At 42.7% G+C, this 25,433-nt stretch overlaps 4 protein-coding genes across 6 annotated transcripts in view; all 4 read right to left on the minus strand.

The window, feature by feature from the left end:
* Window positions 1-12,250, minus strand: part of LOC118337269 (signal-induced proliferation-associated 1-like protein 1) — a 34,405-nt gene extending 22,155 nt beyond the window's left edge. For both annotated transcript variants that reach the window (XM_035674217.1, XM_035674216.1), the window contains exon 1: window positions 11,974-12,250. The gene's annotated coding sequence lies outside the window, so the exon portion shown is untranslated. The remainder of the gene's footprint in view (window positions 1-11,973) is intronic.
* Window positions 12,251-14,231: 1,981 nt separating this feature from the next.
* gpx2 (glutathione peroxidase 2) lies at window positions 14,232-15,761 on the minus strand. Its single transcript, XM_035674179.1, has 2 exons — window positions 15,540-15,761; window positions 14,232-14,900 (listed from the first exon to the last, which is right to left on the minus strand). Exons 1-2 carry the CDS (start codon window positions 15,759-15,761, stop codon window positions 14,547-14,549), a joined length of 576 nt encoding a protein of 191 aa, XP_035530072.1. The 3' UTR covers window positions 14,232-14,546.
* Window positions 15,762-16,212: 451 nt separating this feature from the next.
* Window positions 16,213-21,097, minus strand: LOC118337275 (ras-related protein Rab-15-like). The gene is made up of 7 exons (XM_035674225.1): window positions 20,607-21,097; window positions 18,516-18,576; window positions 18,353-18,413; window positions 18,176-18,253; window positions 17,886-17,975; window positions 17,520-17,585; window positions 16,213-17,386 (listed from the first exon to the last, which is right to left on the minus strand). Exons 1-7 carry the CDS (start codon window positions 20,734-20,736, stop codon window positions 17,228-17,230), a joined length of 645 nt encoding a protein of 214 aa, XP_035530118.1. The 5' UTR covers window positions 20,737-21,097; the 3' UTR covers window positions 16,213-17,227.
* Window positions 21,098-22,135: 1,038 nt separating this feature from the next.
* LOC118337232 (protein max-like) overlaps window positions 22,136-25,433 on the minus strand; it is a 4,700-nt gene continuing 1,402 nt past the window's right edge. Inside the window, exons 2-4 of one of the 2 annotated variants that reach the window (XM_035674158.1) lie at window positions 25,222-25,329; window positions 23,619-23,742; window positions 22,136-23,491 (exon numbers count right to left, since the gene is read on the minus strand). In XM_035674158.1, coding sequence (XP_035530051.1) covers window positions 23,307-23,491; window positions 23,619-23,742; window positions 25,222-25,329 — 417 coding nt within the window. In that variant the 3' untranslated portion in view covers window positions 22,136-23,306. Of the gene's footprint in view, window positions 23,492-23,618; window positions 23,758-25,221; window positions 25,330-25,433 lie in introns of both variants that reach the window. The other variant, XM_035674157.1, reaches the window with a different exon arrangement.

The following is a 25,433-nucleotide window of genomic DNA, read 5'->3' on the forward strand; positions in this document are numbered from 1 at the left end:
GGGGGGGGGGGGGGGGGGGGGTCGGAGTAGGGCATGTTCAGGCAAACTCTCCAAGAGAAGTGCAACACTGACTGTCCAAGTGCTAGTCTGTTAGGAAACACTTTAAAGTCTGCCATGACTTTCCAATGACAGGCTTGTCTTCTCTCTCTGCAGTCAACTTCTACTGAGAGCTTTGATCTATGAAATACCAGCCCTGGGTGAAGCGGGATACCGCAATAACATGAGAGCTGAACCGACGAATTGTTCAACTGACCACGCATGCAAAGCAAACACCACGTGTAGTTGGAGCACTTCAAAAAAACCAGTGGCGGCGGATCGACATTCATCATCACCATTGTTCTGTGATGTGTCGCTGCTCTGCCCCAACTCTGGGCCCCTCGCTATCACTGCAGCACAGTTCAGTGAGTAATGGGCATAGCTAACCACTGGCAAAGTGAATTTCACTCACAGCCTTATACAAGAAGACAGTTCTGGAGGAGCGCCAGAATATATTCATTGCCATTATCTCCAGCAGAGTGTCCTCGATCCTTCCTCTCTTCTTATCCAGAAAGTACTCCACCAGGGTTTCACATATAATGTGGGAGAGACAGGAGGATAAATAGACACTTGAAACACTTGACATAGTTTATAGTTTGTAATGGTAAACTCATTCCTATTTTCAATGTCATTATCTGGGTGGGCCAGGAGTTTGACAATGAAAGCCTTTGTCCAACTCCTTGAGGGCCTTTTACCTCTAAGGAAAAAACCTAATTGTACTGCTAACAGCTTAGCTTAGGTGGTCTGCTTGTCCGGGTAAAGAAGGGTTACTACTTCTTATACTCTGATCCATCAGCTGCCCTGTCAAAAATAAGAAGATGAAAACAAAGTCCACAGTCTTAAAACGTATGTATTCTATGGAAAACCATCAGCAACAGTCTGCACAGATGTTTTACACCTTCATGGTCCATAAATACATTAATCTACAGAGGCCGAGCCAGAGTTGGTTCAGAGCCTCATATCTGACGTGAAGTTATAGATGACTTGTCTTTACTGAGAAGGCTCAGATTTAAGCTCGTCAGCTTTTAAAAGTTGTGCGCTGTAAAGAGCAATGGAGAGGAAGCAGTGTGCTGCTGCCTGAAGAAGAATGTAAAAAATTCTAATGAGGTGGCTGTCTGGCTGCTGAACTGCAGCAGTTGGGAGCCGAGGACTGAAAGTGGAAGTCTGCTCTAGGCTGCACTTTCCCTCTACATGCCCTCTCTGCCCGTTTCTGACCCTAGGACTCCATTAGAGAGACAGTGAGCTCCTGATGCACATAGACAGGTACACACAGACACAACACGCACACGCACAAGGCAACGCAGACATTCTGAAAATAAAACACCAAGTTCTACAGAAACTACAAGAACGCAAACCAGCCAATTTGGCTTATAAGAATAATCTCTGGGAACTCAAGGGACAATAGCTATTTTTGAATAAGACAAACCAAACTGCTTCTTGTTTATGCAAACATCAAAGAGAACTCTTCTGTCCCCTGCCAGCCTGTAGAGATGTGATTTCTGCAATAACTGCCTTGAACTAAGACTACCTTTTCTTGGAAATCACGTTTGTGGCATGTGTGTAGAGACCAGGCAGGGCCGCAGAGAACAAAAAGGTTTGCCCGATTTTGTCCTACTCTCTCTCTTAACATAATATAAATTAACAATACAATGGACAGCTACCACAGGTTCATCTCTGCAGAGGTGTTTCTGGCGTGGCTGGATGCCAAACTGTACCCAGCAGGCAATGTTGTTTACAAGTCGGAAGCCAGTGAGGGATTCTATTCTTCGTGCCTCGGGATGGGTTTCAGTTAAGAACCGGTTCCAAATTGTGCAATCTATTGTGATCGTAAGCCCCCGAGCGTATCCTTTTCTTTTATCAATGTCAGTATGTTTTTCTGAAAGTTGCGCATTGCAAAACAATGGCGTCAAACTCATTTGTCTACGCTGCTGTAAACATCAGCAACAACAGCAACAAGGAGTCACGGCGAAGAGGAAGAAACGCGCAGCCCCTAATTTCACAAAGAAACTCAAACTACTGTATCTCTACTGTTTCTACACTGTGTTCAGACTTAGACATAATAAAACTTCCCACACAGAAAATTGATCAGGAATCAATAAGGGAATCGAAACAGGAAGCAGAATCCATAATGACCAATGTCATTATGGATTCTGCTTACTGCTTCGATTCTTTGTCAAAAAAACTTTATCACTTTATTCCCGTCCCTATTGCTGCCTTACAGTAGATACCGCATGTGAACTCTCTAAACTTTGAGTGACATCACTGTATGTGCACTGTCGGCTGTATCTCCTTCCTGTTTCATTCCTGAACCAATGCTTAATGAACTGAAAGTTAACAACTCTATTTAACATATAATACATTTCAATAAGTTCTGGTACACTTCTGGAGGTTAGTAGTAAAGTACTATATATAGTAGTATATATAGTAGTGTGTAGTTGCAACAGTTGTAGTGCTGTGTGTGGCGAAAGTGTAGTTACAGACACAGATCAGGGATTTACCTGTTACAGCAGTCTGGTATAACTGGGTCAAACACGTTGATTATTAGCAGGTTCATGGGTCAACAACGAACATGGGTTTTGTGTGCGTAGGTGGCACCACACTGGTGGAGCACTATAAAGATAGCGGTTTGCCACGGGTGGTGGCGTTGTGCCAAACGCTGATGATAAAGCCCAAAGTTCACCCTGTCAACTGCCACTCGGACAAGACTCTAACATTCTGATCATTGGCATTTGGGCTATTGTTACAGTGTGTAACCATCCAAAACCTGGAGAGGCCGCCCTGATCATACTTTGAGTAATTATTTGGCAACATTTTCATTACCTTTAATTTGCTACTTAATTAAAAAAAAGCTGAAACAACAAACAACTACACCCAGGTACACATACAGTGCAGACAGGGCCAAGCTGAGTAGATTAAATACAAATAAAGCAGCTATTTGTTGAGCTTTTCTTCATCTCTGATAATATATTAATCTGAATTTGGCTTGCTACTCAGTTACTGAATACAGAACAATCAGAGTCCTGGAGTTAAAAAAAACATCTTGAGAAATTGAATATGACAATTCCACCTCAATTCTGTCCCACACAGAAAACACACAACCATTTCCACACAGGCTCACTGCCAAACAGCATAGCTTTTCCAGCAACCTGCTGCACCACTTCCTCCAGGTGAAAAAAGATTGGTGATTTATATGGGAATGTTTCCCAGTGACATCTGAGAGAGAAAGCCTTGGATTTCAGAACTAACCCCTAGCTCTTGGGAAGTGTCTTTCACCTGCTGTTTCTACTGACAGCTTCTTCCTATAAGAGGCTGTAAGGCGACTCCCGCCTTAGCAGTCACGCAATTTAACAACTGTAGGTTTATTGCTTGTGTATAGAAATATTTCTACCTGGTACATTGAAGTACAAACTGTAGCCATTATTTGCGTTTGACAAAATTTTGCCTTTCTGAACTGAGCAACCAGGCCACTTAGATTAACCCTGATGCAATGGGAGCAGTTCCCAGCAGTGTGCCTTGTTAAACACGGCAGTGTAGGGTGGGGCAGAGGAGAGTTTATGGGGGCACTCTGTTTCTTCCGTTCACCCAACAAAAGGTAAATATGCCTGAAAAGCAGTGAACCTATGTGTTACAAAACAAATACTCCCAAGCTCAGCATGGGGCTGGCACATGCCTGTGTGTGCTCAAGTGTCTGCGCTGCGATGCAGCGGTTTCCATCAGTTGAGGATTAAAATAGAAGGGATGCAAGAGTAGCAGCAGTATAATTAACAGTGTTGATGCAAGGAGGAGGGCTGAGTGAATAGTTTGTGTGTTTGCCGCCTATAATTCAGCCTCTCCACGTGCCAGAAGACGAGAGATGAGGCTCAGCCAGGGGGCCCGCCAAACACTTCCAAGCCTGCTATTACTTCATTCTCAGATCCCAGGCACTCAGGAGCAAACAAATCATAGTAAGCCCGCAGTGCTGCTGCTCACACGTCTTATGTATCTAGCATGTTCAGATTCATTCTGACTGCTCCAGCGGATCAATGTCACCGCCAGCAACAGCAGCTTTGTGGAGCTGTAGGAAAGTTTGAACAGGGTTAAACAGAGTGTGTCGTCAGACATCAATCAAAATGTCAATTAGATCACGGTATTTTGATGCCAAAGGCTGCTGCCGGAGATGAGATATGTCAGTGTGTAGTGTGCACTGCTGGCTGCTCAAGGCTGGGGGCATCCAGTGGTCACACACACTGCATGCCAGGGAACCATGCTGCGTGCATGTGTGTGCCCATCAGTGAGTGCTGGTCACTTGCCCGCTGCTAGTCCTAGCTGGGTCCAGGCCAATACAGCCATTTACTCCTGTGGCCAATGGCTACCAGCAGTGGAAATAAAAGTGAGGGAAGTCAATAATGTTCCTGAAAATCATCATGCTTAGAGACAAGCATGCACAAATCTTTATTGGAATGCCAATCATGTGGCCTTGCTGTTCCTATTGGAAACATACGAATCAATGTTAAAATGTTAACCCTGTTAGTGAGAGCTTGGGGCTCAGAGGATGATAATACTGGTTTCTCAATCGTAGAGCCCCGCCAGCCATATTATCAGCGATAGTGACTGCAGGCTATATTGCCCGTCATATCTGTAATAGGTGAATGTTTTCCCCCTCTAAAAATCAGTTTCACTATCGCTCTCAAAAGGGGCAGCTAGCATTTTAAGTAATTATTAGTTATTTATTGATATATTAGCTATTAGTTATTTTAGCCCTCCTGGTTTCCTGATTGTCTTGGTTCGGTGAGCTTCCGGGTTCATACTGCGTCAGGTGCTTGGACGCTCCTATACTTGCTTGCATGTGTATTTCAAACTGCAAAAACTGAGTGCTATTGTATTCGTGAGCATGGGGATGTGTATGTAGTGTGAAAGTGTGGGCTTGGCATGAATACAGGGCCAGGGTGAGAGCGGTTAGGTCTTTGTGTACAACCGTGCATGAGCAGCAAGGTCAGTCAACAGCAGCCTGACGGATTCTCACAGCGGAGGTGTCAATATGACAGATGCCTGTGATGTTTGGAAGTCATCCACTGCCCTGTCCTCTCACATCCTCTGCCTGATTACACAGGTAGCAAACAGGCCAAATCACAGGAGACGACAAGAGAAGAATTACAATGTGATCACCCTTAACAAAATAAAGTTAATAAACAAATCCCTTTTTTATTAATCACAAACTCATATAATCAAGTGTTCTGAGAGGAAATCAAAGCCTATGTGGCCGTGCAACCACAACGTTGTATCTGTTACAGACACACAGACACATTAAGTGAATGTTAGATAACAAAGAATAGGAACTCGTAGTGTTGCTGGAATTTTAAGAATGGAATACTTTTGGAATTACATGTTGGTTTGTTCTTGGTTTTGACGGGGCTGTCTGGACAGGTTGCGGCTCGGTGATGTGACGGAAGAGGAGCAGTTGTTTGATCACGCAGTTTGGGGAAGAGTCAGGGCCCTGCTGAGTAAACATGAGAAACATGAGCTTCACTGCAGCAGCAGCTTTGACCACAGGCTATTTAAAAGGCCCCCAGAGATCGCCACCAAATCTCTCATAAACATGCTCTACATAGCCTGTGGAGTTGGAGTGGACTAATGATTATTTTCATTATCGATTAATCTGATGGTTATTTTCAACATTTATCAATTAATCATTAGTCTAAAAAATGAGAAAATATTGAGAAACGTCCATCCAGGTTTCTCAGTCACATTCACAGATAATAAAAACAGTAAAGAGTAAGAACATCTCCATATTTGAGAGGCAGAAAACTTTTTGCATGAAAAAGTACTTTACCAATAAACCAATTATAAAAATTGACTACTATTTCTCTGTTGATTAGCTAAGCGATTAGTCGGCTAATTAATGCAGCTCTATTTACCTCCATCAATCGATCAACAGCTGCTTAGCCGACAAATACACCTCTGCAGCAATCAGGGTAAAGCGCATCAACTAATTTGATTGCAGAACAGGGGCGGCTAAATGGGATGCAACTGTACAAGGATTCCCCACAGACTAATATCAGTGACAAGCCCAAGAGCGCTCCTAGGAAACAATAGGATCCTTAGCTGAGAGAGCAGCAGTCACATGGAAAACACAGCCAGCCATCCTGGAAGGCCAGAGTCAAGGTGAAAGCTTGATTAATAACCCCTCACACTGGCCAAATAGCTGCCGTGCTGCCACCAAACATTAATTGTATGCCCTGTGCATGAGATGTACAGTTTTCTAATTAACCCTTTTAGGTATGCAAGGATGCGGGCAGAAAAAATAAGAATGGGATCTTGCCAGGTAAGCAATTTAACAAGGTAACACAATGGTCTGCAATGCTGGGGACAGAGGAGGGCTTCAGTATGAGTTGACATGAGAACCAGTGCAGTGAAGAATGGAGGGGGAGGGCAACAAAGGAAAGGCTTATTATCCTCGCAGAAACCCTCAGGGGATTCTCCGCCATGTCTCTGGAGAAGCCTGGCTGACTGTGTTGTCCCCTACAGCTTGGAGGGCAGCCGAATTCCCCAACTGAGGAAGCTCAGGTGTGCCTCAGTGATCAGCATTATTTGTCAGAAATATTTTCTAAACGTACAGCTCTGTATGTGGACAACAACCACAGCGTAGCAAAGTTATACACGTAAACCATTTCCAGTCATTGATTTTGGCACGTGTCCAGTGCATAGCCCAGTACACTTCCAGTCCAATTATAAACAGTCAGGCCGCAGAGTCAATCAATTCATACAGAGACATTTGGACGACGATAAGTCAGCTAGTGTTGCATAACAGTGGTGCCCTGCTAAATCACAGTCTGTGCCAGAAACTCACAGTGCAAACCTGCACAGAGTGCTGCTGCTGGCCTGCACTGCACTGCACTGCACTGCACGTACAGGGACACTCCAGCCAGCTCTGCTGCAGCTGTGGTTTACCACGCTTCCATGCAAGCCACATCTCATTTTGGGCAGCAGTCCAGGGTGCAGTGTTTCCGATACTTTTTTTGTTTCCATTAAACACCGAAAGCCCCACTGATTCTAAAATACATGACGGCAAAAAGGCAAACAAATGAACATCTGCTTTATTAATCAGACAACATCAGACAGTTGTTCCAATAATTCTTCTGTTTTAGTCCTGGTTCATGGATACAGAGGGAAACAGAATGCAATTATCACACCCCCCGCCCCCACCGCCCTTTATCCCCCCCGGCTGGCAATAATCAGGCCGTTGCATCCCCACAAGTCACAGAGGAGGAAAACATGCAAGTTTTGACTGGAGCTCTCTGTGAGCCCGTCATTTCCATCGTCCACGGTGTTAGTTTGCCTAACTAGTGTTGGATATTTTAACACCTGATATAGGTTCCTAAGCTCTGTTTGAAAAAAAAATCGGGCAAAAGGTAAACATCCAGGGCACAACAGCAAACCAGAATGTGCACAGGCAACGCATTCAAGGCGAGTATGAGTAATATGTACACAAACATGGCAACAATACCACCTCACCTCCTCCCTTGCACTAAAGTTACCTGCTGAACTAAGCACGAGTTCTGCAGGCAGACCCACAGAAACATTAAAACGTGCATTTTTAAAAACTGGTAGTCAAAATGTGGCGTCTCAACGTTCAACTTCTACGTGCATGTACAATACAAGCACATGGCCCACTTTCATATGAATGCGACAGCTTTCAGTTTCAAGTTTGTTTCTCTTGTAGCAAAGGAATATCCAGGAATACATCAATGAAACACACAGGAAACAGGCTGTGGGAGAGGAAAGGCTGGGAAAGCAGCCATGTTTGTTATTAGCCGGCCCTATCTGCCCTTTGCACCTGGAGCAACACAGAAAGACTATGGCCCATTCGTCACACAGTGCACCGTTATACACTGTACAGCCTAATTATTTTAACATCAGTACTGAGTTATTTCTGTTAATGGTTGAGGTAGTAATACAGAAGAACTGCATGACTAGTGGCAGTGGGACATTTTCCTCCACACTTCACCCAGTCCACCTGAATCTTCTATTTGTTTAAAAAGTTGTCTGAATGTAGCAAAGGGAGCCTTTGGTTCACAGTGCTCTCATTCTTCCCCCTCAGCTTTTCTAAGAGCAAAGCAGGAACTCACAGGGTGGAAATGGATTCCCTGGTTCCAAAGCAAAGGACGTGGAATTTTAGAGTAATATGAGGAGGGATTTTTTTCTTTTTTGGGGGGGAGTTTCAGTACAGGAAACAACACAAACTACAGCAAGAATGCTTTCTCTACATTAACTTTAAACAAGAGCATGCCAGAGGAAACCTCACACGGGGTATTCGTGTGCCAGCATTCCTGCTTTACTACACATCACATGGTAAAAGCGGCTCCTGACAAAGTAACGAAAACAGTTGGAAGCACGAACAGGAATGAGGACAAGCTGAACAGACCTGTCTACGCATTGAGAGCTGTTTTGAGCTCAGCCATGACCAAGCCCTCGCACATTCCTGCCTGCTTCTCAGATTTCTGTCCACAGGAGGGACAACAGACAAAACCTCTGTGGTTTCTGTATGTGGAATTATTTTCCACCGCTGCCCACATAGGCTCTGCATGGGGCAGAGAACTCTGCTTGATGTTTTGATTCTTCTCTGAGCAGAGCTCTGTAATCCGCTCCAGAGAGAGAGTGAGAGTGTGCAGGCCAAACAGTGAGGCAGTGTAGCAACTGGCAGACGTGTCCAGACAACACCGAGCACGTCATCACCAGCGTGTGGCAGCGGAGATAGCCTGCAGCAACGCAACATCATCATCATCATCATCAGAATCCCAGATTTCATTATGGAAGGTTGTTTTTTTTTCTTCCTGCCTCTCACGTTAAAAGTTTAAACTAAGCGGTTGTTTGTCAGACCGTTTTCATTTTCTCTTCTCCATCTTCCGATCGCCGCGCCATCTCGTACTATTTTCAGCGTGCGTGAGGTTTGATGGGAGCAGAAAGGGGGAATTACACAGTGTCTGATCTCTGCATGACTGTGGGTTTTGGTTAAGGGTTGAAAGTTGGAGGCAGGATGACAGAAACCAGTCACAGAAGATGTTGCTTTAGTTCACGAGCAAATAAGTACCAGACCACCGAAAGGAGGCCCAACCGTCAGTCACATGAGGTCCACAACATCAGAGTCTATATAGCAACACCTGCCCCCACTGCTGAACTCCCTCGGCATCAGTGAACCCTACAGAATCTACCGGACATATAATTACAGTGTCTCGATTGCTGTGCAGTTTTGCGAGGTCAAAATTCCCCGAACTTTGTGGCAGATGGGGTGAAAAGGAGGGGAATTTTCCTTTGTCTACGCGCATTTACTCGGTGACAGTGCGCTGAAAAGGGATTACATCATCACTATTGTAGCTTCCGAGCCCTCTGCTTTCCTCCATTGGCTGGTATACAGTGGACCGTCCGATCCAGACAAAAGAAAGAGCATTCCAACAGTTTAGCAAGCAGGAAACGCAGACCCGTAGTCACACCTAATTACAGTCAAACTCATCGACCCCTCAAAAAGACACTCGCACAGGGGAAAAAAAACAAGCTGGGGGCCGTATTATCATCAAGTCATTTGACTTCTGACTACCCACTGACTAATATCGGCCAGACACATCACTCATGTTAAAACTGACGCAGCTTCCCTTCCCTTTTTCTTTCTAAAAAGGTGATATACTTCAAGCTATTACTGAAGGTTGTGTCAAACCGCATGAACACGACTCACTGCTGACTCCGTCGTAGAATAATCAAGCATGAAGAAACTGGCCTCGTAGTTGACATTGGTCCTGTTGGCGCACCGGATCATCCAGGGCCACAAGCGCGACAAGGTCTGTTTAGTTGGTCGTGTAGTCTGTCATCAGTTAACGGGCAGCTGGAGGTGGCTCAACAGCAGCCAGTCAGATGGTACTGCACATTTCCAAAAGGTGAAGTCACAAAGTTTGATAACTGATGTAACCTTGGAAACTTTGAAAGGGCAGCTAAGAGGCGTGGTCAAAGCCTACTTAAGACATTAAGATCATTAAACCAACAAGGAATAAATGCACTTAATCACAACAATAATTCATTATAAAATGTAAACAGTTCATTTAAGCATTTCATGATGGCCACTTAGCATAATTGCAGCCCACACATTCCAGAGTGGCAAATTATAAAGCAGCACAATGCTCCTCTTGTTGTTGTCTGTTATCTTTGCTCGAGCTATTCCCCTCCAGCCAATGCATGAGAGACAATAGAAACATAAACTCAACTTAGCAACAGGAAGCATCCCTCTGTGAACGCGTGGGCACGTTCGAAAAGACTCGGCGATAATGAAGCACAATAACAATTGTTACTGTTATGTGAGAAGTATGATGCAGGAGTGAAAATAGAAACACTGTCCTTCAGTAATAAAGCAGGGGGGAGGAATATTTACACTGGTAGGAAACGTCAGACGCAGAAGCTTTTTTTCCTCAAGGAAGAGTCATATTTGGAGTTTGCGAGTACATGCTTGTTGATGAGAGCAGCACAAGAACTCTTCTTTGGACTTATCTCGTCAGTGTGTTGTCATTCATGCTGCTATCTCCCTAAATGAGACGCGTTAAGGCCCACGCAGAAATGTCTTATCTTAACCTTGAATGGTATTTTGGCAGCAGCATGAAACAGACTTATTGGCCCACTGTGGCATCTCTGATCAAAGCCGAGCATGGACGCGTCCTTCCCCCTCCCCAACAGTGATATAAAGCTGCTTTATTTGCATTAGATTCATCCTCTGTCATAAAATCCCAGAAAGCAAGAAGCAGTCCAGTGTGAAGAGTAGCCACGATTTGGAACAAGCACACGGGACAAAGCTGAGATTAGACTCACCAGTAAAAATGGCAGTGCAGCTGTATGATCAGTCATGCCCACCGCAGGTCAGCTAAGCCTATCAAGAATGCTAAAAATCCTTGATCCTTGCCCAAAGCTAAACTCCAAAGCTTCCTTTTCCTTCACCTGACTCACGCCAAGTTATCCAACTCCAACAAGCACTGCTACTAGAGCGGGCGCTCTGATTCAGTAAGAGGGGAGCCCACTGATGCTCCATTCCCAACCTGCGTACCTGTAACCAGCTGATATTTGGTAAGTGGGTTAGTTTTGGACACATTACTGCGTACGTTTGAACTTTGACGGGTTGGCACATTTTTCCTGGTTGTTACTATCTGAGCAAATTTCTGTTCTCTGCCCTGTTGCCATGCATTATGTGCCAGATGTTGGCACCACTGTAATATCTGCTCTCTCTCTCTTCACCAACAGTCTCTGTCTGCCCAAAAAGGTTGGTTCTAAACTTTTATGCATATTCTACAAATCAGACATAAATAAAAATCAGCAAACAGAGTGTCATGTGATCGAAATGCCTAGTGGCCACCGTGAGGCACATCATTTAACATTGGCATATTGATTAGGCTGAACGCAATCAGCTTGGCCTAATCTGTTCACCAAGAGGATGAACCAGGCAGAGCTGCACACACACCCGAGCTCTCTGGGGCATCCAGATGTGGCACAGGGAAATCACCTGCCTGAAACCCATCATGTGGCAACAACACGGGGGTAATACCATGTTGTAAAACGCTGATTGTTCGCACGGTGACAGTTACACAAGCAGACTTCCATACACACATCCTCTATAGGTGCACTGTAGTGTGCACGGTACCACCTGTGAATCGTCTCCCCGTGGCAGTGCTGGGAACAATGCCCTTGACATACAACGACACAGCGGATGCATACACTTTGACAGCCCCGGTGACTGTCGGGTAGAGCCGCTTCTCACCGAGTCCAAACCCCATTTAAAACACACACACACACACACACACACAGTGGCACTGATTGCGCACTGGCTCCACACTGCACAAAGATGTGCTTTGTCCACAGACAGCCGACAGATGTGTGCACGCACCTCGTCCCGCGGACAACAACATGAGCAGCAGCACGTTCCCGACTCACCTTCTCGCCTTTCCGCCTCGAGCTTTTTGGTTGTCACACAACGCGTAGCAGGGTTTTCCTCCTTTTGTTTCAACTCGTAACAAGGTCCGAAACACGAGCTGCGCAGCGCCCTTTCCTTTACCTCCGCGGGGGAACGTGTTCGCTCCGGTTCGAACCGAAAATGCCCCGATGTCTTCCCCCCCGAAAGGCAACTTGGAAGTTTGATAGAAAGTTACGGGTTTGCCTCGCTGCGCTATGCAGCTGCTGGAGGGATGAGATCATTCAGGCAGACTCCCCCCTCCCGCCTCTCTCTCTCCCACACACCCCCTCTCTCTCTCTCTCCCTATGCCCCGGAGTCTCGCGAGAAGGCTCGGTGGGGAAAGCAAACGTTTCCGTGGCAACAGCGCTCACCTGTAGTGGGTAGACGGAGAGCAGGGGAAACGAGGAGCTCTCACTCTGCGTTGAAATGCGAGGCAGATAAAACCCTCCAGCTTCCACTCTTGTAATCCCTTTAGGTCAGCCCACAAACCTGGTTATGTTTTACTACTGTATGTTTCATTTTGGTCATATTTAATGAATTTATTGCGTGTTTCTGCTTTATTTTGCTTGAATTTGATCTGAACAATAAGGACATTTAAAGATCCCCTCCAGACATATTAAAGGCCCAGTGTGGTATTTAGTGGCATCTAATGGTGTAGTTGCTTGCTACTCCCTTGTTACACCATCCCATTCCAAGTGGCTGCAAAATGCACAAAAGAACGCCCCTATGTAGAGCCAGTGTTTTATTTGTCCCTTCTTGGCTACTGTAGAAACATGGTGGTTCAACCCTGCCCCTTAAATCTGATTTTCAGTGAGCACAGAGAAACTGTCAGTAGATTAATGTGGAGATATCTTTCTAGTGTTGAACTCTGCATAAACATCATTCTGCACAGTGAAGCTCAAACGCTGTGGGAACAAGAAGAAAAACTGATTTCTAAATGGAGGAGGATTTCAACCACACGTGCATGAATCATTTACCTATTGTTCATGGAAAACTAGCAACATTTGACCTATTGCTGCAAATGTCCTTTTAAAAACACACAATTAAAGTTGGAACTATTGAGATAACATTTAAACAGTTACTAAAGTTGTATTAAAATTAACTTCTACAATGTTATACAGATTATTTTGACTAAAGTGCATGCAAATCAAAAGTATTGTCCAGAGAAAATTCTTATTTTATTAATCATTTTAATCGATTTTAGGCTTACATTATTTTTTTAAATATATTGAGAGTGATCCTCTCTCAAACATAAACAATCTTTGGTGGTATTTTTCTGCAAGCTGTGTGTGTAGGGGAGCAGTGCAGAGGGTGGAGGCCAGGCCCCTGGTATTTCTCCTCCAATATTTGCTGCTTCTAATAAGCAACATTACTTACCTGTCAACCACAGACCAGTTCACCTTTGGGAAATATATTCATTAAATCACCCTTGTCTATCATGACAACACAAATATTTAAATGTGATATGCAAAGAGTGAGTCAGGCTAGCCACAAACAGAAATAAAACAGTGTCAGGTGACTGTTTCACTGTTCTCCTCATAGCAACCTGCCAAAGACATTAGGACACTGCCTGGCCTATGCAGCCTGTGGCTCTCACATCATCAGCTGATGTGGATGTGAGCGGATGTGCAGAAAACCCACCGCTAATTGGCAAACCTTGCAAACAATGCATAGTGTTAAAATTAAAGCTGGATAATACCACATATTACATATTACACAGTGGCAAGGTTGATGCTTTCCTAAAGGCATGATTTAAGACCTGTCTTCAGGTGTCACTGTGGTTGTAAAGCACTCCTGCAGTTGTATTAGGCTACTGGTATCAGCAGATCTTACTTGGAAATGTATGGGTCTAATGAATCGGTGGGGAAAGAAGATATCAACGCATAACGAATGAATCAGCAGGCAAGAGGATGCATTATGCAGAGGAATGGCCTATGAGTTATTTCAGTGTGGAATGACAAAATGCATTATAACTCCACATCTTTCCTACTGTATTTCAAGCCTCATTAGTATGCCCACACAGAGCTGTTTCAGACATGACAACATCTATTTTAGTCAACCTTGCATCCGAGGCACACATCTTTATAGCATATATGCTTCACCGTAGACACGGCCCGATTAAAAAAGATACATCAGGGAGAGAGAATGTTGCTTTTTAGGGTTTTATTGCAGTGCAAACATTTTGTGACTGTGTGTGTGTGTTGAATGTTAATTCATAAAAGCACGGCAGAAGTTATGTTTGTATGATCAAGTCAGCAGCACCATCTGCTGGCCGGGCTAGCACAGGACAAGACACAAAAGGACATGCAAAGGACTGCTCTTGTGATTATTTCTATAAAGCACACCCACGTTGGTTTTAATTTGCAAGTATTCTGTCCTTTTACATATATTGAATTTACTCCTCCACTACTCTTAAGCACTTATAAGGCCTCAGATAATATTCCCTCAGCTTTTCAGAATATCACCCTCATTTAATAAGGCTTAAAAGTGTGGAGGACAGCATATCAGCTTTGACTGTGATGGATGAGAAGTCATTAAGAGGTGGATGCTATTCTTAGTTCTTGGTTAATCTTAACAGTCTTTGAATATCAGGCTCTATGTCAATGGTGGGGAACATTTTGCTGTATCTTTTAAAGGGCTCTCCCTCTGGCCCAATGAGAAATTTCTCAAAGTTCCAAGAGACATCCGTCCTGCAGATGGGACTCCATACCAGAAACTTGGGGTCCTTCATTAGGGAGTTGGGGTCGTCATCGGGATAAGGGAGCTTGTCTTTAAGGTAGGCAAAGACCGGATGTGTGTTTGTTCCGTTGACGTCACACTTCTCAAAGATGGTAAAGTTGGGCTGATAGTTGCCGCCTGGACGCACATGCTGCAGGGACTTCAGGATCTCACCATTGGAGCAGTTCTCCTAAAAAACACAAGAATTAAATTTTATATTGTCCAGCTGTTTCATACTCCGTAGCAATATTGTAAGGGCTTGAAGGCTCAGGGTTTGCATCTAATTTTAGTGATAAGAGGAATGAAGCTGATTACACTGTAGCAAAACAAGATCACTCTCTATAAGCGCGTCAAGCAGATAGTTAAAATCTAATTGCAGTATCAAAGCTAAAGTTCCGGCTACAGTTTGAACATTATGCAGTCATGCTGTTCTTTTTTCAAATTACTTTATGGATGAATACAATGGGAATAATTTTTCATTGTGTAAAACAAACATGGACGAACATTCAAAACCTGGCCTAGCGAGGATACAGGGAGAAAGATCAAGATCCTATTTAAATGTATTAAATATTGTATAAAAAATTAGCTTTAAAGATATGGTGGAATTCAAGTGTAGCTTCGGATTTGGAAAAAATATATTTTACATCCAGAGAGCGCAGTCAATTTGAGGGAAGGTTTATATTAAGTGGAAGATTTATGCAGCAAGTCTGACATTAACAATAAAATATCATCTGCATATAAAGTACTTTAATCAGATTTCTGTCATATATAGACCAGATATTGCGGGGTCATCCAGAATCGCCTGAAGAAAACATGCAGTTCAACTTACCTGATATCCAAACTGGTTACATGGAAAACCCAGGACCACCAGGCGATGGGGGTACTTGCTCTGAAGCTGGCTAAGCTCACTGTAGTCCCGGGTCGTGGTGCCTCAGAGCGAGGCCACATTCTCTATCAGGACCACTCGTCCCCTAAACACGTTGAAATCCACCGAGTCACCCTCCAGCGTGGTGGCCCTCAGGTCGTAGAAGGTCTTGGCAATGAACGCCATCTCGTCTCCTGTGCTTCCACACTGGAGGCAAATGGGATCTCAACGTGTGACTGTATCAAACTGCTTGGTCATCTGACTCACTTAGGGCAGAAAGCTGCCTTTCATGGGTGTCAAATAGCTCTGGAAGAAACTGATCTACACCTGACATACAATACTCTTTACATGTTTAATGTTTGATGTAACTGATTGTAAAAAAGTACATGAAGCAGTTTTGCATGGTTTCCAATTGTGTTGTCCTATTTTAGATAAGCTTTGAAAATTGTATACATTATATAATACTTTCTTTGAACCCAAATGTCATGTTCTGTGCTTCTCACAAGAATTCTTTTTAAATTTGTTTTTCATCCTGAATATACCATTGACATGCTTATTTCAAGAGTGCTGGTTGGAGAATATCAACACATATTATGGCATGTATTAAGCTTTATGGTATCTCTATGACATGTATCCGTTTTCTCAGTCATCAAAAATTTAACATGTGATCACCTGTCTTTCACAGCAGGCAATGAAAAATTAATGAACCCACTGTCTGAACTCTTCCTGGACCTAACTTCACTCTTAATCCAAATTTAGTGACTCAGCAAGGTTCAGATACCCAATTAATTCATTTTAAATATGACAATTTCAGTTTATTAACTTATACATTGCTTGATTTGTTTGCATCTTCCTTGAGTTTCAAACATTATATTAAAATTAAATATCTGTGGCACCTCGGTAGACCCTGAAATCATTATTTTAAGCAGCTGTAACACTGCTTAAATGCACACACAGCAGACAATGCCAGTCACATCACATTCATAAAACAAACTGTACATATACATTCAGGATGGTAAATAAACATGTACTGCATTCAGAAAGGTCGTTGAACATGGCACAACACTGTCTCCATCGAGGAAAAACGTCCAATGTGTAAATTAATCCAGCCCTGCTTGGTTTGAGTTTCGAGGTGTAAATAATTCAACTCTGTCCTCTGGCTACCTTGCTGCACGATATATACTGGTTTCAACTTCATAAACAGATTTCTTTGATATGGATTCACACGTTACCAATCAATTTGTAAATGTGCAGCATGCATATCACTTTTTTTTTTAAAGTAACTACAAAGAAAAGGTGATGGAATACAGTAAGCTGATTAAATAGAAGTATAGTGCATTTCACCAGGGAAATGAAGAAAGCATGTGTATGGATAGCTTTGCTGAAGCAAATGGATACAGAGCTACCATCATTCACTGTAGATATACTTCACTGGCTAGAGAGTTCAATGATCATGCAACAAAATTGGCCCTCTGCTGGTTGCTGTTGCTAACTGCATTTACCACCACATAACTTCTCAACTTACAAAAAGTGAGCTCCTGGCCAACAGGTCAGTGTCTCTGAGGAAGGTGGAGGAGGGCTGAGTCAAGTTGCAGTGGTGAACAAATGTCTATAGCTACAGAATGAGCCATGGCACCGTGATGGTCATCTTTCTAACAAGCGCAGGTCTTCTGAGTGTTGTCGTTGGCATCTTGACTGCCCTTCTCTTCTTCCAAAGCGGCATTCTCCAGATAATCATCCAGAGATCCCAACAAGTTGTCCACGTCTCTCTTGTGAGCCTGCAGCACCAGTTCTGCCACACGAGTGAATGACTGAAGAAAGGAGGAAGTGAAAAATAAACACACAGATAATAAATGAGAATGTGGCAGGGGTAGTGTCATGCAATGTTTGTGCACATTTCGAAAGAGCCAGACAGCTTCTTTGGAGATGCGTCCTATGTCCTACCTCGCTGATGTTACTGCTGGTGGAGGCACTGGTCTCAAAGAACTCCATCCCATAGGTTTCTGCGAGCTGCAGGACCCAGTTTGATATGGTTAGAAATAAGTACAATAAAAGTATATTATAGCTTTAGTCAGTGTTCCCCATAACACATTGCTTATATTTAGCCTTAGAGCTATTTTGTAGTAATCCTTGTCACCTTACATCACTGAATGTGAACATTGGAAACAACAATCTACCGGAACCTTTGAATGCTTTTGCATGTCTATAAAATCCTACACAGTATATTATCACTTAACAAGTAAGTTAAATGCAAAAAAAAACAACCATAAACCACGCTAATAAAGACCACAAAATAAGGTTCAATTTAACCTTGCTCCCTTGGTCCTTTGTCACCTGCCTCCTGAGCTCCTCATCAGACTTGTTTCCTACCAAGATCCTCTGCACCGTTCCTGGGGCAGACTGCAAAACAACAACAAAACAACAACAAAAAACGCAAGACAGACAGCACTGAGATAAGGGACTTCATCATCTTGTCACTCACACTAAGCCACTGGGTGTGCAGCAAGCATAAACAGAGCACAGAGATGTAATACAAATACTGGGTCACTGAAGGGCAACGAGTACAGCGGAGCAAGTGAAATTAGAGTGCTTATCCTTACTTCATCCACATCACTGGCCCACTTCGCTAGGTGCTGAAAGGACGGCATGTTTGTGATGTCGTATACGAAGATGATACCCTGGACCAGAATCCACAACAAAGGACAATTAAAGAGTGAACGCTACAATAACCTGTGAAGGTTACTTGACCCCAGTCATTGTTCATATAGAGGGATCACCTGTGCCCGCCTGTAGTACTGTTTGGTAATGGTCTGATACCGTTCCTGACCAGCTGTGTCCCTGCACAGAAGACAAAACACGCATCAACAGAAGACAATGGCACAATATCCACGGCAGCATACTGTAAATGCAATTATATGATACATGAGTAACTTAACTTACCATATCTGTATTCGCACCTTGATTCCGTCTATTTCTAGTGTTTTCATTTTAAAATCAACTCCTGCCAAAATAAGCACAAAGCAGGGTCACCACATTGTAACAGAAGCAATTCGTGATGCAAATGCAAAATGGAATCACTTAAGCAACTGTGACTTTTGTGTGTTTGGGAGCACTTAATGAGTGTTGCTCAGAGACACGATTATCCCTAATGAATAGTATCTCTGGCACTGCATAGTGTCAGCTTTTAAATCATTGTGACTCCACAAGGGGGTTGCAACTGATGTGAACTAGGGTGGTGTGCGGTCGCAAGAGCTAAGAAATGTGACAAAATAGCACTGACTGCCAACAACTGGAATGCATCACTCGAGATCACTTCATTGGTTTATACTGCAGTAAAGACAATATACTGTATATATTCTTAAATCAATACTTGTTTTGTCTTGCTGCCACCACAATTGAAAGTCCACTCTAAAAAAGGCTATTTCTATTCTTCATGCTACATACTGTATACATTAGATGCTTAAAATATATATATATATATATATATAATTCTTTTTTAAGGATATGTATTATTTTTATACTATACTATACTATACAATACCTGGCATATTATTTTCAATAATGATTAATCTTATGATTTATTTCCCCTACTATCTACTTCATCTTTTGGTCTAAAAGATTTAAGAAAAAGTTGAGAAATACCCACCACACTTCCGTAAAAAGCCCACAGCGACACCTTCAAATTATTATTATGCTTGACTAACAGCCCGTAACCAACAGGTTTTCACTTCACTGTCACATAAAGCAAAGAAAAGCGGCAAATGCTCAGAATAAAGAAGCTGAAACAAGATAATGTTTAGTATTTATGCTTAAAAATAAGCTTAAATGGTTAATTTATGGAGCTTCCAGCCTTACAGCAGACAATTGAACTTGTCAGCAGGATAAAGTGTGTTAATAACATTAACAGTGACTCTGTTATATTCAGGTTTCCCAGTCAGCCACAACGCTGTGACAGTAAGCTAATAGGACGCCTGTTTACAAAACAGTCAATGATTTTCCTGTCAATCAACTAATCAATTAGTTGACTAATCGTTTCAGCTACACTACGCATCTGTTCTTGTACTTCCTATTCAACTTCTGCTAGGAAGAGTTAATGACTCCATTGGCTCAGATGTTACACCCAAATGAGTTGGATTTGAATGTAGGGCTTCTAGAGAATCAGAAAACGTGCCAACAATCATGCTCTCACACTGTTTCTCTATTCTGTGTCAGTGAAGCTGCTCCAGGATCTGTCCATCATGACAGAATCCCTGATATTTGACTTAAGGAGACACTTGTTTACAACACACAGCTCTCTAATGGACTCGGATGCAGATCTGGAGGGATGAATGAAGCTGTCTAATGTTTACCAATAATAAGATCTAGAAGCAAGGAGTTGTTATGTACCATGCACTTTCTCAAACAACGGGGTTTAATCCCATGTAAAGCCTTCCCACCCTGAATTAGGCTCCACTCTACCCTACAGCACTTTCCTCTACAGTCACAACAAAACTACACAGCCGATTCCTATTTATCAGTCAGGAAAAGAGGCAGCGGTGATGTGAAGCACTAATGTGTGTGTGTGTGTGTCAGTCCACAGGTTTCGCTCTGAGAATAAAAACAGGATAAGATATCAAAGACTTTGAGGGCAGAGAAAGCAATGTGTTTTTCCTTTCTCCTTCCTTTCCATTGTTACTGACACTGTTTTCTCCTTTCACCTCTCCTACACGCTTCAGTGTGTTTCTTAGAGCCATTCTCTATTAAAACATTTGATTATTTTAAGTTTTCTCAGCACTGACATGTTTTTCAGTAAGTTTCAGGGCTGTTATGACCTGAGGTAATTTGTACTAATCCTACAAGCTAAGTAGGCCTGCTCATACACTTTGAATTAAAGGGGAAATTACACTACAACTGTAAAGAAAAATTCCCCCCCAAAAAAGTTGCATCCTCGGCACTCATTCAGAAGAAGGCACTGACTCATGTTTATCCGGTTCGACCTGAGGCTAACGCGGACTCACAGGATGAGTTTTGAAAACTTGTTGGATGGCTTACCGATGGTGGAGATATGTGAAGGATCAAACTCACTGTCCGTGAACCTGCGCAACATGCAAGTCTTCCCAACCCCCGAGTCCCCGAGCAAGATCAGCCTGAACAAAACGTCGTACTGTTTAGCCATGACCATGAACTATAACACAGAGCACAGCATGACTCCTTCATGAAGCTTCTGTCCTCACTGAGTGACTGTGGCTGTGCGCTGCCTTCACGGCGCCTCGGAAACTCTTCTTTCTGAAAGCTCGGGGAAAACAAGAAGAGCCATTTAGAGCTCACAGCAACTCCGAGCGTTTTACAAAATGTGCCTCTACAGTCTTTGCGCTGTGTCGAACACCGTGGGTTATTTCAGTTGTAGTTTAGGTTCCTATGTGTGCTAAAAAGTCCTACGGCTCTAAAAGGCACCGCACGATCTGCATCCTTGACGAGGCAGCCTGTTGCAGTGGGAGTGTCAGCTGTGGCTCATCACTGACATAAACTCAATATTTGAACTAGAACTGAGGGAGAGCAGACCTTTTGCCCAGCCAGGGGTTGGATCTGAAATATCTGTGGGGTGGCAAGAGGGTGGAATGGAGACTTTAAGGCGTGGCAGAAATATATGCTGGTTTAAATGCAATCACATGCCTGTATATCAATATTTTCTTGGAAAAGCCCCCAAATGAAGATATTTTAGCTCAAAAACATTATATCACTATGTCACATTAGTAAAGCATTGAATAGAAACATCTAAAGGTGGCATTAGAAATCAATTAATGGTTTTATTTCCAAATCTTCAGACAGTATTACGTCTTTTTTTTTATTTAACTGGAGCCTATCACGTCTAAAATGTGGCCATAACAGATCATTAATTTGACACTTTAATGTTATTTTTAAAATTAATTAATTAATCTAAATGAATGTGTTCAATCTGACTGAGGGCATAACCCCACCCACCTAGAATGGTTTGACTAACCAGAAGAAAAATTACATTTTTCACTTTTATATTTGCGTAATAAGGTAAGAATACTAAATCCCAAATTCATTGTTATTTATTGATTTAAATGTTTGCATTAAAATAGTCAAATATTAAAATATTAAGACTAAAACTATAAATAGTATCAGGCTCTTTTTTTTTAAATCCAGCATGTGTAAAATGAGTGAAATCCCTCAATGTAAATGAGTTTCGATGTCATGTAATGCCTACATTTCCATAAATATTACTACTATGTAAGGATATATCTTCACTGGTAGCCTGAGTACAGACACCTGCCTGCTGATGCTCTGATATTCTATATATCTGAAACTGAGAGGAAAAAGAGATATGTGAATCCTCCATTTGTACGACACCACAATTCAAGTATAGTGATCTAGAAACATTTGAGTAAATTATTGATCACTGATTGTTTTGATTCTATTCTAACACATCACATTATTTTATTAACTGGGATTAAAACTGAGTTATTCCCATCATGCAGCTCCAACCCCAAACACAGTCTAATACCTATGAAGCTTACCTAAGACATTATTAAAACATGTTGAGTCACAAATACATCCCAAAAGGATAAAATAGTTTTATTTATAGTCTCATAATAAAGGTATGCCTTAACTTGCAAGACAACCATTGGCAGTATGTACAACATACCTGTAATTTCCATGGAATGGAACAAACAAATATTGATCACGTACACACTAATTTACCTCTGCAAAATGGAAAAAAAAGAGAAAGATAAACATTCCCAGCACAGGCAAATATTTCATGGGAAGGCTTTTCTTTGCAGAGCTGACACCATTTAAGAGTATACAGTGTTATATACTACACACTGAAATGGACTTCAATTAACAAAAATAAAGGTCACTGCCCTTTAACTGCATTGCGTAACATTCAGTATCCATTAGGGGATTTTTTTTTTTTAATTTTTATACCCACAATTTGTTTGATAATAATAAAAATAGAGGAAAATAAATAGTTGAACCTGTGGAAAATCCACCAAAACAGCAGATCAACTTGTTCATCCTCCTGTGTTCTCTGGAAAATCTCAAGCCAAAACATGAGGGAGATCAGACACGGGGGGTAAGAAGTCAATTTCGGTGCATTACTATAAATAGAGGGATTCATTTGATTACACAAATATTTTCAAAGACAAAAAAAAAAAATTTAGCCACCTACACTGAATAAGGAGTGGAGTGTTGCATCTTGCATAACAGACTTTTTTTTTTTTTTCAAAAGCAACTTCACATTCTTTTCTGGAAAAAGTATGAATATTAAAAAGGTAAACTAACCCTAATTACCATTTCGTTAAAGGTCGTAAGTCTCACAACTCCGACAGAGAAAATAAACAAACAGATTTTATGTAGCTTCACTAAAGCCTCATACCTTGTCATCTCCACATTTGATTATGAATGGTTATCATGAGGTTTGAAAAGCATAAAGTCCTTCAAAACTGCAGAGCTGCCTCACTTTGGGGGGAGGGAGGGGTCTTAAAAGTTGTTGCTGCTGGGCCACCGAAGGAGTGACAGGATGCTTGCCAGGAGGAAAAAGGAAGGTAGAAGCGTTTTATACATAATAGCACCGCTCTCGCTCAGTCTCCACCTCGTCTCCTGGACTGGCGTAAGAAGGCAGGACTGAGTGCGGACTGGTAGGAGGAGTCGGGGGGGCTGGTGGGCAAAAAGAGTCTGTTTGGGGAACCGGGTGGAGGGGTGGGGGTGTGGCCTCCTCCCCCGAGTCTAGCTGGGCTCCACGCGCAACTTCTTTCTGTTGGGCGGCTCGTCTGGCTCTGATTCAGAGCTGGAGTCGGACCCGCCGTCGAAGGCGGACACCGCGCTGCCTTTGCGGTTTGTGTACAAGCTGCTGTCAGAAGAGTAGTTTGTCTGGTGCTGAGTGTTCCCCTTGGCCTTCTCCAACGCACGCACTGCAAGCAGCACCCACAGACAAAAAGATACAAGTAAATATCACTCGCATCGAATATTGGTACTGCTATTGGAACGACTACATCACACCTGGTCACAAAAGTCCACAACAACAGTTTCTCCACTTACCCTGCTGCTCCAACAGTGCATTCTGCTTCTTTAAGTCATCGATGTCTTGCTGGTGGGTGTGGTTTTTTCGCCTCATGTACTGGATGTACTCGGTGGCTTTGTCTAGAATCTGTGCTCGGGAAGCCTGTTTGACAGAGTTCTGTCAGCAAAAATTCAGAGAGCCATGGGACAAAGCTGCAGTATCCATTTGTTCAGGTACAATGTAGTATATTCACAAAACAGTCACACACAGATCACAGTGTCATACATCACATGTACATTTAGTTTGTATTAGAAATATTATAAATACCTATTCCAGGGGTCTCCGACCTTTGGCACATGAAAAAATTCCGCCATGCTGAAGCATCATATTTAAATTTAATCAAATTAACTGTACATATAAACAGAAACATACCTCTCTCTGTCCGGCAGTTACAGGACTAAGCTGCTAAAAGGTTGCAACAACATTCCCAGATATTTTGATGGGTCATTGAACTATCTCAAATCTCAGATTGCAACATGAAGGCTGTGTTGTTCTACACACGTTTGACACATTCTTTTAAAATGACTTCTTCTTTCCTCGAGGTTGAACCTCTTAGAGAGCTCTTCAAGCAGAACTCCGTAGAATAGCGTCGAGTTTTAAGGGCCCAAAATGCAATAAATGGGGGGGCCCGGTTAGCTCAGTCGGTAGAGCTGGCGACCCATGTACTGAGTTGTATATAACTAATAACTTAAAAAACAAAAATGCAATAAAAGTCTGATAAAGTAACTGAATATTATAGAGTTGGAAATACAGCTGATGAGCTGCACACTTTACCGCTGCGGGTGACCCTGTTAAAACAGTCAAAAAGCACAGCAGTACAAGATGAGAGGAGCTGCAGAGAAACGCAGCTGTCTCCTGAACGGAGTATTGCTTGTGCTGACAGTCTTCAGGTGAACATGCAGTTCTCGCGCTTTACCAAAGGTGCACTGCATGTGCACAACTAAATACAACTCTTAGACAACAACGTTCAGTAAAGGAAACAAAGGGCTAAGTGGGTACATGCTGAAGGCTTGGCATCTGCACAGGACATGCACATTAGCTGGCATTACGGCGGATGAATGGACGGACATCTTAGACTGGCTTACAATTTAATGCAATTTCATTTGTAATATGTTGATATGGCACTGACAAGAAAATCTAAAACTTGCTGAGCCCTCAAATAAGCAGCTAATGGGAGTGTTAAAGGTCCAGTGTGTAACATTTAGGATCTATGGGCAGAACAGGAATGTAATATTCAGTTTGTTTTCATCCTTTTATAATCACAGAAAACTAAGAATTATAATACCCAGTTGTTTTTTTATCTAGAGAAGGAGTGGGTCCTCTTTCACAGAGGCTGCGATGTTTCTACAGTATCCCAGAAGGGACAGACCAAACACTGGCTCTGGCCTTTTGCGTTTTTCGCAAGTCTCGTGGCCACAAGAGTTTCTCCTACGTGCTCGGAAGGTGAGCAGTATTCAAATGACTGCAGTCAGCAACTTCACTGCCAGTTGACACTAAATCCCACACACTGGTCCGTTAAGTTAAAAACTATTTTTCTGTGCTGGTACAGTTGTGTACAAAATAAATGCATTTTCCTCTTACCTTCTCGCCTTGTAATGCAGGCACAGAATCTCGTAAACCGTGAAAGCTGTCTTTAATGTGGTCCCTGCGTTTGCGCTCAAGCGCGTTGTGATGTGCTCGCTTGTCTGCCTGCAAAGGGACAGGCAACGTTACGACTTAGGTCATATACAGACACACAGGGTAAAACCAAGAAAGAAAGTTTGTCACTTGCTTTCATATGTATAACATGATGA

The sequence above is a fragment of the Morone saxatilis genome, unplaced genomic scaffold (genome assembly GCF_004916995.1).
Source record: "Morone saxatilis isolate NCDOM2014 unplaced genomic scaffold, NCSU_SB_2.0 Contig3, whole genome shotgun sequence".
In the NCBI taxonomy this organism is placed as follows: Eukaryota; Metazoa; Chordata; class Actinopteri; family Moronidae; genus Morone; species Morone saxatilis.